The following is a 14,615-nucleotide window of genomic DNA, read 5'->3' as shown; positions in this document are numbered from 1 at the left end:
ACAAACTGGAGACACACAAGAATGCTGAAATACAGAAATGGCATTCAAAAGGAAACAGAGTACTTGAGATTTTTCTAAATTATTAGTTCTTAAACACTCTCTGCCTCCCCCTCAAGACCCAGCTACACATATATCCCTAAAATATAAAACCTACTTAAATCAAGACTATCCACTATTTCCAGTTTATTTGTCATCAATTTTAGAACAATTTTGGGAAACTGAAGAGACTTTCAAATAAATTCTTTCCAGAGAACTTCTGGTAGTACTGGACAATAATCTGAGTATAATCATTGGTTTTTGTTTGGAGTTTTTTTAAGAACTTTTAAGCATTCTGAAGTGTTGGTTCTTCATAATCACTACTCAATTTCTACACAATTTAAAAAAAGGTAAAAAGGAGCAGTTTCACAACATCTGTTAAATACAAGTCACTTAAACAATTCTATTATGTCTTAGATTAGGAGCTTAGTATCAAGCTTTTACCAGTAATTAGATATTTGCAGAACTAAAAGGTAACGACAGCTAGGACTCCAGCAGAATAAGACAGACATACTGCTTACCTGTACACCTGAACCACGGCTTCCACTTTTTGAAGCAAACAAACAATCCTCAGAATCAACTGCAAGCAAAACTGAAGCAGAAGGAAAAAGCTCAGAGACAGATCCTTGACTGAAGTTTATAGCCTCTGGATTTTTTTGACCATCCTTTACTGATTCGCTCAGATTGATCACAGAATCTCGTATATTTGAAATAATCTCATTATTTTCTGCCAACAGGCGTTCTAAATGATCTATTTTTTCTTGCAATATTGAAAGCTGGCCCTGTAAAAAAAAAAGTAAAGTTTAATTATTTCTCAGACCAATTCTTGACAGAATTTTTAAAGAATATATAAATTTCACAATAGTATATGATCACACAAAAAAAAACCAAATAAATCTTTATTCTCATTTTACGTAAAGACAAACTAGTAAGAAATTGAACCAACATATGAAACCACTTCCTTTCAGAATAAGGGCAAAGAACAAAAATTACATTTTCTAGTATGAATTCGAATTCACAGCACAAGATTTAATCAGTGATACAAAGATATTCTTAAAAGGTCACACTGCTTCAAGTATCAATTATGCCAACTTCTACTTTTTTCATGTCTACCATAGATTTGCAAAAATCTGATCTTTTCATTTATCTTCACATCAGAACATCAAAGGGAAAGCCATTTTTTCAAAAGCAGTCACATCATGATGGGAATAACAGTATGTGAACATTTTAGGGTTTTCCTGTACACATAAAATAATATTTCAGTAAATACTGAGTTTATTATTTTTAGTGAAATTTAGAGAAAAATTAACAAAAGCATTTAATGGGGGTAAAAGATCCCTTAACAGCCTGATCATAGTAATAATCTGTTTAACTGGACCATTACAAACATCAAGATAATCCTGTAAAAGACAGCTCAAACTGACAGCACTTTCACTCAGAAGGTCATGTTCACTTGCCAAACAACAGGATTGTGTAGATGATTCTAGTGTGTACCACAAGCTGGAGGATATAGGATAACATCAGTATGAATTGAAAGAAGTTAATGTATCTCCCAAAGCAACCTGGAAGGAGACACAAACACCACAAAGCCATTTAATAGCATCTAATCACTGTATTGTTCAAATACAGGAGGGAGCACAGAACAAGATACCTGGAAATGCTACTGCCCTCTCATGTACTAGCCACTCCTTCCAAATGATCTGAGGTAGGTTTTTTTTCCAGGCATGAACTTATTAGCTTTTACAGAATCACAAGAGGCCAGACCATTTAACATGTTTTTAGGAATATTTCATCTAAATAGTAATGTTTTTCCCTTCCTCAGACTGACTTCAACCTAACAATAATAAGAAAAGATACAGAACAAAAAGCCAGTAACTTCCTATTATTAAAGTTGTGGTCAGACCCCAAAATACACACGTCTGATTAAGCTTTTTTCAAGAAGATGTCATTACAACAAAACCCTCTGCAGATTCAGGCATTTACATTTTACCCATTACGTTCAACACTAATAATATTGATTCAGTAAACAACTACTCTGTGACCTATGTTTTTAATGACAAGTAAAACTTTTTCCTAGCATCAATGCCTTATTTTCTAAGTTATAGAGAATAATATTAGAAACAACATCTGTACATGACACTTTTTTCCCCTTTTACAATAATTTACAACAATTCGAGGTCTTTGCATTTTCCTTTTCAGGGACAAATTGCTTTCCTCAAATACCAAGTTAATTCCAACTTCTGTAGTTAGGCTGTAGTTTGCAAAGGATTAAGCCTCCTTTCTAAATTGTGATGTGCACTTTCTTTTAAATTCTGTTCACTTTGAGAAGTCTGGAGGAATTAAAAAACCACGCCTTACCCAGAGATACCAATCAGCCTTTTGGGTTCTACTAAATTGTCATTCTTATAATTCTATCTTTATGGAAGTTCTTTGTAATTCTGCAGAAGATACATTTTAGTATATTTTAACCTGTTGGTAAGTTTGTCCCCTCATTTTCTGAGCTGTGTAAAGTGCTGACCCGCTGCTTTGTTTTTTCTCTTAGACTAATACATCCTGAAAATAACAACAGATTTTAAAATGCAACACAGGCAAACAGTTACTGCTTCCCAAAAGACAAAAATGTATTTTGACAACAGATCCAGATTAAGCTAATTAAGATGTAGAGCCAACATCCTAGAATTTCAACAGTTTAAAGATAAATACTATAAACTTGTAAAATAGATGAACTGAAAACAACAGGAAATCAATATGCAGATGACAGGATACTGGAAAGAAAAAAAAACTGTAGTCCCATGCCCTCTGGTGGCACAAAAGAAACAACCAGACTGAAATCTTTCAAATGCTACGTTAAAGATAGTGTGTACACATTTCTGTGTAAAATTAGTATTTTCCCTTTCAACGTCTGTGACATTTTAAAAGACAGAAAGGTTCCTCTACTCAGAAAACTAATAGCCTATTATGCCACTCACTCTAAAAATAATACTGATTGGGGCTTTACAGGCTGCCCAACATAGCCTCTGATCTTCCTAAGAAGCTAAAGAATAGCTGCCATCTATGCAAATTATTATCTGCTTCACTACACATGACTATAATTCACCAAAGTTACCAAGTGTGTAAGCAGCTAAAGCGCTGTTCACACCTACCCCACCACTATATATAGGCTGCCTCTACAACTGTAAAATCAGAGAACTGTTTAAAGTTTACATTCTCATTCACATATGTTCTAGAAATATTTTACCTCTTCCTACAAAGAAAAGAGTTTTTTATTGCTTAGCAATAGCCTGTGAACTACCTGGTCACAGATCACACCACCAATCAGCCTTACATCATCTAGCCAAGTATAGCCTCTCCAGCACTGGCCAATAACAGACACAGAAAAAAAAAAAACACACATTGAAAAAAACACCAATATGTGTTTAGACTGATCCTCGCATTAGCATATACTGCCAAACTCTAGCAGTCAGATACAAACTTCCAATTTGGAGGTCATGTGATATTTCATACCTCTAAGATGGACATTTCATTTAACTTATACTGTAAACCTTCAAATATCTGCAATAACGACTTTTGCCGTTTTACAGTTTATTATGTTAAAAAACACCTTCTTTGTAAACTAAGTTCCCTGCTTCCTGTGTCATGAGAAATAGTCATTTGTCCCTGATCATCTTCAAACAACAATGATTTTATATGTTGCTATCTACTTCCAGCAATAATTTATTTTTAATTTGCAGAGTTCAAGCCTACCTAGGACTCTGAAGAACAGTGATTTTTTGGAAGTATATTAAAGTATGTTACTTTAACTTTGGAAGTGGATATTCCATTATTTGGAGAAAGAAATCCTTACAAAGACCGCCCATTGTGGAACTTAACAGAGGACATTAATAAAGACAATCCTGCTTTCTTTTCTGAAGACTATGAGATGCATCATGCCTCTGTTCAAAAGCATTTAAACATGCCATGTACTAACTCAACTTCAATGCAAAACATGAAATAAAAAGCTGCAGTTAAGAACATGCCCTCCTGCAATACCCAAGTTAAAACTGACAGGCAACCAAATCTTTTGACATTTTAAAAATATTTTCAATTTCTGTTGTGAAATTTATTAACTGTGAGAGTTAACTTTAAGAAACTGTGTCACAAGCTAGAAAGGGATCCCAGTTTTCATTCAGCATGAAAAAAGTTAATCTCACGAATCCATTCTCAAGTTGAAAATTTCATGTGGATCCAAATTATGCAAAAGCTAGGCCTGTTTTCATTGCACATTCACCTTTTCTCCTTACTCATTTTAAATAGGTAGGAGTAGACAATGCCTAGAACATAGTATTCAATAGTACAATTATTTTAAAATACGAGCTAAACATGGAAAAAACTTCAAGACAAATGAAATTAACATATGAAAATAAATGAAATTCAGTTTCAACATTTTTAGAGGAAGGCAACCCACTTACACAGCCGAAATTAAAGTATCAAGGCCAAACAGCACAAAACAGTGAAGTTACTCTAAAAATGTTTCATCTTATTGATTGCTAGTAACAGATGTTGATTTACTAGTAGAACAGATTAGAAGCATGTTATAGGGGGCATTAAATAGATCTAACTGAAAAATAAAACACACTGGACCTCTCCATTACTAAAAAGGTACTTTAACAGTATTTTCTTTTAAACTAAGTTTGACAATTTTCCACACATTTGGGGGAGAGTAGGTGGGAATATTATTTTTTTATTATTATTCTGAGCAGAGATGCACCAATTTTACCTTAAACAATTTGGCCTGAAATTTTGTAATCTACATGGCTTTGTAGATACTGGATAGCAAAATTCGCCTAGCTGCACAATTCATAAATGTCAGCAGACTTCCCCCTGAGTTTACAGCATCAAGTCTTCTCAGAAAAGAAGCAATCCTGATCCAAGACTTTGAGCACAAAAAATTGGAGGTATGCTGTCTGTATAAGTATGTCTTAGTCCAAGTGAACATCATTAAAGGATGCTCTGTTAATCTACATACTTGTTTTAACATAAGGAAATGCAATGTAAAGTTACGTGAATCACCTGGCCTATACAACCAGTTAACAAGTTTATAACAGCTTTGGTATAAACATCGTTCTTTCATTTTTCTCTGGCTTTATATATCGATAAGATTGTGCAAATAAAGATTTTATTAAAAAGCAAGAATGGCAATCCCGCTGTTACTCCACAGCAAAGCAACTATTTCTACAAGAAGTGCAAAGTACCAACAAACCTAACAGCATCAGAAGTAGGTACAGCTGCATTGGTAGCAGAATGGTATCACATGAACAGCGCATCTGTTCACCATCCCCACGGTTACATAGGGTTGGACTGAACTAAGGAAATCTTCCCACGTGAGGACAGCACAGATCAGCATACCCTCCTCCCATTTGGAACAAAACCTGTCCATACCTGCTAGCTGCACTGAGCAACCTGCCACTTCCACCACACGAACCAGCTACATAAACAGTTCCTTATGCTTCAATCAGTCTGAACCCTTCAGCGCTTTTCATGCCCCAAATACTCCAAAGCAGTCTGCTTTCCTACTGCCCTCTGCTTGTCCTTCTCTGTTTGCTTCTGACATTGGTCTGATCTGTAACTCTCTCCAGAAAGGAGCATACTGCCACCCAGCACAAGGAGGGAAGTCCAGTAGTAACACAATGAAAGATCAAGCTGCTTTATTCTAGGGAAATGGAGAACAGACAGTTTCTCCTACCTAAACATTGTACACTGCAGAAAGGATATTGTAACTTTCATTTCCTCAGTGAATGTTCACTTCTTCTCTAAATGCAGCTGCTTTCAACAGGACGCTAACGATCATTTCATCAGGAAAAAGACAGCTAGCTCAAATAATTTAAGTGGGAGTATGACAGGCCCACAGATGAGGGAGGCTCATGGAAACAGGCAGGCAGAGGAGAAATCCACATTAGAGACTTCTGAGTTTAGGTCAGCTGGAACTTAATTATTTGTATCCAGACATAGCCAGCAACCACCAACTGCTTGGTTCAAAACCAGCCAGAGCCCATTCTCCTTCTCACCCACATGAACAAGCAGGAGACCACAAAGGAGCTGGCAGTGTCCTGCATGAAAGGCTCTGGTGCTCCAATGAGCTGTGGTGAAGAAAGCAGAGTACTGCAATGAACAGAGTTCTCCAGGGGATGTGGAGTTCCAGTCAACATGTATTCACATTGCAAGGTAGAACATAGAACAAAAAACCAAACATACAACGCATCAAAAGGACAAGTCAAGGTTTAAAGCCTTTATTAATCTGGGCAGAAGGCTTACGTGCATTTGTGATGATGAAAATGACATAAATAACCTTGTTAATAATTTCCTACCTTTAAAGTACCATTCAAAACAAGCTCACTTTACAAAGGCATTGGAATTCTTCTGAATTAACTGAACTACAAAAAAAAGTCTGTTCTCTTAAAAAATGAGAACGTTCTATTCTAAATATGCAGCAGCCTGACAAACAGATTTTAAGAAGCTGAGGGACTTCCACATTCTGTTTTACTGGAGGCAGCAATAACAGGAGTGTTTAATGTACTAGTATCCTAGACTTAAGTTTCATGTAATTTATAGAGATAAAAATAAGGCATGCTGTTAGGGACTAATTTGATACCATCATCAGTGATCTGAAGACAAGGAGAAAGAAAAGGGAGATGGAGACAAATCTAGAAATATTCCCCATTTCAAGTCAATTAATCTGAAAAATGTTCACTACTGCTCTGGCCGATATGTTTCAGGTTCATTTCCTTTTTCATTCCCCTTCTTGCCCTATAGTGAATCTGTATTTAAATGGCTAGCAGTACAAAACTGAAGCACAGCCTACATGGCATTAACAGTATGAACATTTTAATAATGTTTATTTTTATTTGAACAAGTCAAAACTTAAACCAACAAAACCATGTGTCAGACAAAGAAAAGGTCAAGTAGGAGCAGACTAGGAAACTTTCTCTCTCCATTTAGTTTATACAGTTTAAGTTAGGCATTGACTCTAGGTAGCAGAAGGAATTGCTCACTTATAGGCCGTGTTACTTCTTCTCTGAAAAATACATTTCGCTCAACATTTTACACCAGATTTAAAGACCGTAATTGAAGGAGGCTATTAGCTTTTGTTTGACTGCTGCTTAGCCAAAACTTTACACAAAATCTGCAAGCAATGAAGACAAATACACTCTGTGAACATTAGTAAGGACAAAGAATTGTTACTGGTATTTACGTTCACAAAGATGACCCCTCCTCCTTTACAACATACTAGAAGCTTAGCAGAAGAAATTCTAAATTTTCATTATCTTACACTCAAGATCATTCCCATGACAGTCAAAGGCTTTTAGGTTGTGAACTTACTAAGTGGTTTTAATAAGGCTTTGTTTGTTTTTTAAAAAAGTCAACATGTTTCAAATCCACAAAAATGATGATTCCTTCTGTAGATCTCGTTACTCAACAATCTTCTCTGATGTGAAACTCATAAAAATGCTCCTAAAAGTCACTGTGCCCACAATCTTTCAGTGCTCAGAAGTCAGAAAGTGACAGCTTCAAAATTATGTACAACCTTAATTGCCACTATTGACATTTTAGAGTAAAACAAGTATTTCCTGAATACCTGATCATGCTGCTTCCAATACTTCTGCATACAGAAGTCCTGTTCCTTATTATACCACATAGGTCTGAAAGCTCCCAAACAGGCTCATAAAAATACACTGATTACCAAGAACATGCAGCAACAAAGTGTATGCATTTATATTCCATGTAACCCACTGATTTCATCTACTTCACTACAGCAAGGCACCTACCAAAACTCTAGCTAGAAAAGGTGTTTATAGTGTATCAGGAGCCATTTCAAAACAGGAAGCATACCGACTCACCAACACTGGAGGGAGCTGAGGTGTGCACTGCACAGAATTGGGGCATGGTAACTTCCAAGCATGAGCTGATAATGCTGCAGTTACAGCCACCTAAAAGACACTCAGGGCTGACTGAAGGTAATGCTTCCTTACAGCAGGGGAAATACTACCTCAGCAGTACTCCAGAGTAAAGGTCACAAGGCGCCTTTGTTCAACACACAGATTTAGAGAACTGCTGGTGTTTCTGTCATGTATTTGGTCCTAATTTCCTACTATTACTACTCCACCCTACCATGATTCATATTTTGGCCAGGTGGTACTACTATCAAATTATTGGCAAGCTCAGATGAAATAATACTCCATACTGCAACAATCACTGCTTGTGCCATTTGTGCAGAAGTGTTTGATGCATTGTGTAGATGCCTTGAAAGCATGAATCCAGTAAAGAAGCTGTAGGTACTACCAACAGCCAGGCCACTTAATGCTCTCCTGGAAGGACACTGGAAACAAAAGAACAAGGCAGCTGCTTTTAGAGGAATTGCACTTGATCACCTCTGTTCAGTGCAATGCAACTACTGAGCCCATAAAAGCAGTTACACATGGAAAGATCAGAGTAAGCTTCAAATAAAGGTGGTCAAAGGCAGGAGGGGGGAGAAAACACAGAGAGAGGGAAAAGAGAGAACTTATTCAAATAACAATTGTTTAGAAAAAAGAAAACAATAAGGATGGAAATTGCTGCATGTTTGTGCTTTGCCTTTTAATAAAGTTTAAGAGAAAGACCAAAGATAAAAAGGAGCAATCACTTGGTGCCATTCTAGTTATCAACTGGCATCATGGCAGACTTGAGTTTTAAAAATATATTTCCAGCAACAACCTTGCACACAGTGGGGACATATGTCCTATAAAAGCCAAAGCAAGCTGTGTGAAAGTGGTTAGAGGAAAAAGCTTATGTCCATCACCTATCAGGTAGTGACAGAGGATGCTGCGTTGTGTTGCTGGTTTGCCTTGCTCAGGTGTTAAATTCACTAAAAATGAACTTTCATGTGAAGACTACACAAAGGCCATATATTTCTGAAGCAAGATACTCTTACAAACAAATCCTCTGCCATACATGCTTAGGTGTGAATCTAGCAAAATTTAGAATCAAAAGAAATATTCCACAAGCTTCTGTAAATGAACAGCTTTTATGGATCTGTTCTAAGTCAAGGTAAAGTTAGTTGAGAAAACAAGCTATGTTAGGCTAATGATTTTTTCTATTTGGGTCCAAAATACAGACTAGATTAACATGGGCTTATCAGTAACACAGGTTCTTCAAGATAAGCTGCTTATGGACTTATTCCACTTTAGACTTGATTTGAATGTAGTTTTAATTTAGTAGTTATCAATTTAGCCCACAAATCACTTGCACTTGACACTCGTTGCACAAGAGATGGCACAGGACTAACCACCACTCTGAACCTCCCTCTGCTGTACAGTCACACAAGATTCCTCAGAGAATTCTGTGTTATTGCAGACAAAACCAATATACTCAACCATTTTCCACTATATTCAACTAGAAGACTCTTACACAATGATGTGTAGTGACAACTGGTACAATAATAACCTAAAAATGCACCTAAAGCTATTCCTCTACCTTGAGTTCGTCTCTGCGCAATGTGTAACATTGCTCCTGGCCTGAGACAGGACACTGGGACACTATGTATCCTGAGATGTGTCCTGAGACAGGAGCATCCCATGACTAGGAACAGGCTCAGAGAGAAAGACAGAGCTTGTGATACAGCCATTGTAAGAATAATATACACCTGACAACCAGGCAGGATCTATAAGATATATGCAAGCATTACAGAGGAGAGGCAAGTAAGCTTGACCTCCATGTATTTATCATAGGTACCTAATCTTCCCACAATTAACGGGGGCTTCAGTTCTATGGAAATATCTTCTGATATTATGATTTAAATGCACCACCAATGATGACAAGGCTATAAAATACTTGAGTTCAAGTTTTATTAGGTGCCACGATGCCACCTTACCATGGATAGGTGTGGATAACCATCACTGTAAAACTGATGCTAGCTTTTGCAAACCCAACACCTAATAAGACGCAATGTCACCACTGCCACTCAAGCCTGACCACAGGTGCTGTTTAGCACAGCAGTGAAAGGCATTTACAAGTCTTTGGTTAGAGAATACGTAAAAGCATCTGCCTATGGATATTTACCCATCTTGGGAGATCTTTTCCAAAAATTACTTCTGCAAGACATTTCTATTGACATCCTTGAACAACTACTTGAACTCTCAAACTGGAGAGCAAGCTCTGAAAGGACAACTCTTGGCTACACTGGCAGAGAAGCCTGAAAGAAGACAGGTTCACAAGACTAAGTCTGACGCAAACTACCGTGAGACTATGCAAAGAGAAGGCGCCTTGTCTGGAAGAAAAAGTGGAGCAGCAATCCTAATCTGTTATTTTACTACTGGTATTAGGTACCATGACGCTTTAGGTGAATGCAGACCAACAGGCACTGCCAGCCGAAAAATTCCAACTCTAATCCTGGCAGAAATTAAATAAAAAGCCTAGACAGACAAACGCTTATAAGCTAAACATGAGACTGCTTCCAGAGATACCCACTGCGCTCCTCTGAGCCTAGTGTAAGCCACATAGGTCAGGAAGAACAAACTAATCAATATGCAACTTCCAGGACACAAAAGGTGACGTATGTTGTTACCAGAACTGCACAGAGGAACAGCAAAGCTGAAAAATTAGCACATTGTCAGAACAGAAAGAGGTATGAAGTGAATCAATCCAATAATTTGTGGAAAAAATGTCTCAATTACATTTTCTAAGCAAAAAAAGTTCTGACCTTTGTCATCATGAAAGAGAATGCCTTCTTAAATCTACAGACAGATGATCTTACTGCTGCCACAGCTTTTCAAAAACAAAAACAGATTTAAGATTTTACATCTGTGGCTAGTTTCACTGACAATACATTGAGTTCTGGCAACACTGGACTGACACAACTTTTTGTCAGCTGAGGTAGGATTAAAGCTGTTCCTTTCAAATATTTTTGGTGGCTTCTATTCCACCCTTCATCTTTTACATTTCCTTTAAACTGATGTGTTATAGGGCTCTGAAAGCATTTGCTAGGTGTCAGAGGTTTGCCAGTTGTAACAAAGTGAAAAATTTCTACCCTATGGGCAGCAAAAGGAAATGACAAAATCACATCAATTTCATCTGTAACTTCCTCAGAGGCTAAAGCAGTAAGAAAGGAAAAGGTAACTGTTCACCTAAAGGAAGGTCCAAAACAGTGATAGGCAGAGGATTCTCCAGTGAGAATCAGCAGCCTTAAAGAAATTTATATATGGAAAAGGCAAAAAGGGTAAACACTGACAGACTGTTCTAGAAGACCAAGGGGAGCGAGGAGGACAGAAGGAGAAATGTTTATCTCTAGCTGACTAGAACACATAGAAGAAGGAAGAGGTGTAACAACAGATTAAGGTGCTAAATCCTTGGTCACAAGACCATGTTACACTGCAGACCAGCATTACACTGTAGGACACAGACAGGAATTTCAACTGCAAGACACTGACAATGGAGGACAAAACACATCTAATAATCTTCCCTGTTCACTGAAGTATTTCAAATCAAAATCTAACAAAAAAAAAAGACCACCCATGTACAAGCTTTCCTGTTCTATTCTTCACCTGGATTAAACTCAACTGGTGGTATAAAGACAGATGAAGTAATTTCCTAATATGAGATACTGACCATATCACCAAAGCAGTACTTGTAGTTAGCTGTTGCAAGTGTCACACATGGCATTACTCTCCTGCTGGAGCTATGTATTGAACAGACACAGCTGCTGTAGCCAGCCTTGTCTTGCTTTCTTCTCCTAAGCTTCTTTCCCATTCTCTTAGTTCCTCCAAAAAACAGTGGCTGACCTCTGAACTGTAACTTGAAGAAATAAAGGCAGAACAGATCTGCATTATTTCTTCACATTTAAGTCAAGGTTGTTATCTCTAGTGTTAACAAAATGGTATCAACTACTATCTTTGCATTCAACAAAAAATTAGTGGTTCTATCAGGGAGATAATTGTTACTTTTTAAATAAGCCTTTTGAGTTCTTCTATTCACTTGAAGCTCCCCTACTGTACTAAGAAGCATCTTCATTTATTCCCCAAAAAATAAATATGGTGCAAGCATAAATAAGCTATAACTTCACTTTCTATTTTTTCTTTACTACCACAAGAAAACAAAGCTATTTATACATAGCAGTATTCTGCCATTCTGCACACTGTAACATGTGCTCTCTGAAATACTTTTTTCTTGTCATGCTTAAACATTCCTTATTAGAACACTACCACAAGACACAGCTTTTAAATTTCTCTCCCACACAGACAAGTGAGGAACTGCTTCGTATAACCATACGGTGCAGTCAGGTATCATCCAGTTACGGCTCCAAACTGAGGCTTAGCGAAAAGGAACACAGTAACATAAAAGTCAGCATTTCTCTAAACCTACCTGTTGATGCCATAGCTGAGGTCTACCCTCGAGTTCTCAGCTTTCTCCGCCACCTCCTACCCGTCAACCGGACCGGCTTCCACACCGCAGAGTAAGCCCTGCACTCCCCCGCTCTGCTGCCTGCCCCGGCTCCGAGGGCGACCGGCCCGTGAAGCCGCCGCAGAGCAGCTCCCAGCCCGTCCCGCCCGGGCGAGCCCGGCGCCCGCCGCCCTCCGCACCGCCCCCCTGCCGGGCGGGTGGGCCGCGCCCGCCGCCCCGCTGCAGCCCCTCGCCCCGGGCCGGGCCGAGCCGAGCCGGGCCGTGCCCGCAGCAGCGCCGCCCAGAGGCGGCACCGCTCGTCTCCCGCCCCAACGGCCCGGCAGCCGCGGCACCTCGCCGCCGCCCTGGCCGGCCCGGAGGGGGCGAGCCGCGCCGCCGCGCCTCGGCGCTCCGGCACCCGCGCCGGGGAGAGGGGAGCGGGCCCGCTGGCGGCACCGCCGCCCTCCCCTCCGCCTCCGCCCCGGCGGCGCGGGCGCTCGCCCACCCCGCCGCGCCCCGCTCACCTTGGGGAAGGTGCCCTCCCTCCGGGGGCTCTTCGGGTGGTCGAAGTGGCCGCGGTCCAGCATCAGGTAGAGAGAGAAGATCACCACGCAGAAGACCGCGCTGCCGAACACCGTGAACTGCCGGCTCAGCTTCATCGCCGCGGCCGCCCGGCCGGCCCCGCGGCCGCCGTGCTCCTCCCGCCGCGGCCGGCGCTCCCGGGCCGCACTCGCCGCCCCGCGCTGGCAGGGGAGAGTTCTCGCGCCGCGGGGGGTGGCGGGGACCCCAGGCACCGCCGCCCCCGGCGCGGGGCAGCCCCAAGTCTTCTCCGGAGAAGTGCGAGAAGTTGCCCCCCCCCGCCCCCGCCCGCTGAGCCGGGGCGGAGAGCCCTGCCGAGACCCCGCCGCCGCGCCGAGGGGCGAGCCGAGAGTTTCCGGGAGAGGATCGGGCTGCCGGGCAGGCAAGCGCCCAGCGGGGAAGTGGCGGCGGCAGCGCTGCGGGGCCGACCGGGCGTCGCTGCTCCCCCCTCCCTGCCTGCCCGCCCGCCGTCCTTCCTTCCTCCTCCTCCTCCGGCCGCCTCACTAGCTGCTCCGCTCCTCCTCGCTGCCAGCAAGCGGCGCCGGAGCCTGGCACCTCCTCCCCCGCCCGGCGGCCAGAGCGCTGCCGCCGCCGGAGCGCCGCCGCCGGAGCACCGCCGCGCACACGCTCCGCGCCGAAGGAGCCCCCGCCCCCCAGCGCCGGCCCCCGCCGCCGCCGGCGCACCGCGCTCCGCCCCCACACGCCAGGGCGGGTGGGCGGTGCCGCGCCCGTGACACGCGCGCGGCACCGCCCCCACGGCTCCGCGCCGCCTAATCGCCGCGGGGGAGCGCGCGCGGCGGCCCCTGCGGGCGCCGCTGACCTTTGGCGCCTGAGGGCGGGGGGAGCCGCGGCCACCGCCCTCTCCTCTCCTCTCACCCGCGGGGCCGCCGTGAGGAGGCGGACCCCCGCCACCCTCGCCTCGGCGCGGCAGCGTCGGCTCCGAGCTGCTTCCCACCGGGCGGCGCGGGGACGACTGCCCCGCGGCGGCGGCCGCTCGGCGGCGCCCCGTAACGGTCTCCCCGCGCTCGTCGCCGCCCCGTCGGCGGGCGGTGTGTGGCAGCCTCCGCCCTGGAACGTTAGGAGGCTGGAGGGGGAAGCGAGAGGGTTTCCTGGGGCCCCCGCCGTCCTTCCCGGGCCGTGCTAAGGCCGCTGCGGAGCGGGGAGGGGCGGCCGGGGAGAGGAGGGAGGAGTGTGGGGCGACCTCCGGCTCCGAACGAGCCCCAGCATCCCCACGTTGTTTAGCAAGGGCTTGTCATACCTTTCCGTGAGTCCTATTCCTCCACTAACCGCATTGGACACATTTGTAGGCCGCTGTCGAGCTCCAGCTTGGGTCAGGCTTTTCTATGTCTGAATAAGTAGCAAGTTTCAGGAAAAGCACCGCTTGTGGCTGTAGGAATGGGTGGCAGCTGTGACGGGCTGGTCGAGGGCCTGCCATTCAGATTGCCCCACTCCTCCACTGCAGTGTTTAGCTCCTTCTAATTTTCACAGGTTTAATTTGCTGAGGTTTGAAAATGTTCATGCCTGGTGTCTGGTTCTGACCAGTATTTCGGGGAAGTACTTACTTAAGATGCATTGGCTGCCACTGAGAAATAGACACATGCTGAAAACGTCTT

General features: G+C 42.8%; 1 protein-coding gene across 1 annotated transcript in view; it reads right to left on the bottom strand.

Annotated features, from left to right (window-relative positions):
• The window catches only part of MAN2A1 (mannosidase alpha class 2A member 1), a 125,328-nt gene extending 112,246 nt beyond the window's left edge, over nt 1–13,082 (bottom strand). Inside the window, exons 1-2 of the mRNA XM_059833274.1 lie at nt 12,948–13,082; nt 558–818 (exon numbers count right to left, since the gene is read on the bottom strand). Coding sequence (XP_059689257.1) covers nt 558–818; nt 12,948–13,082 — 396 coding nt within the window. The remainder of the gene's footprint in view (nt 1–557; nt 819–12,947) is intronic.
• Between the last annotated feature and the right edge of the window lie 1,533 nt (nt 13,083–14,615).

Source organism: Gavia stellata, chromosome Z (assembly GCF_030936135.1).
Source record: "Gavia stellata isolate bGavSte3 chromosome Z, bGavSte3.hap2, whole genome shotgun sequence".
Taxonomy (NCBI): domain Eukaryota; kingdom Metazoa; phylum Chordata; class Aves; order Gaviiformes; family Gaviidae; genus Gavia; species Gavia stellata.
Note: the sequence above shows the minus strand (reverse complement) of the source record. Positions and strands in the feature narration are given on the sequence as shown.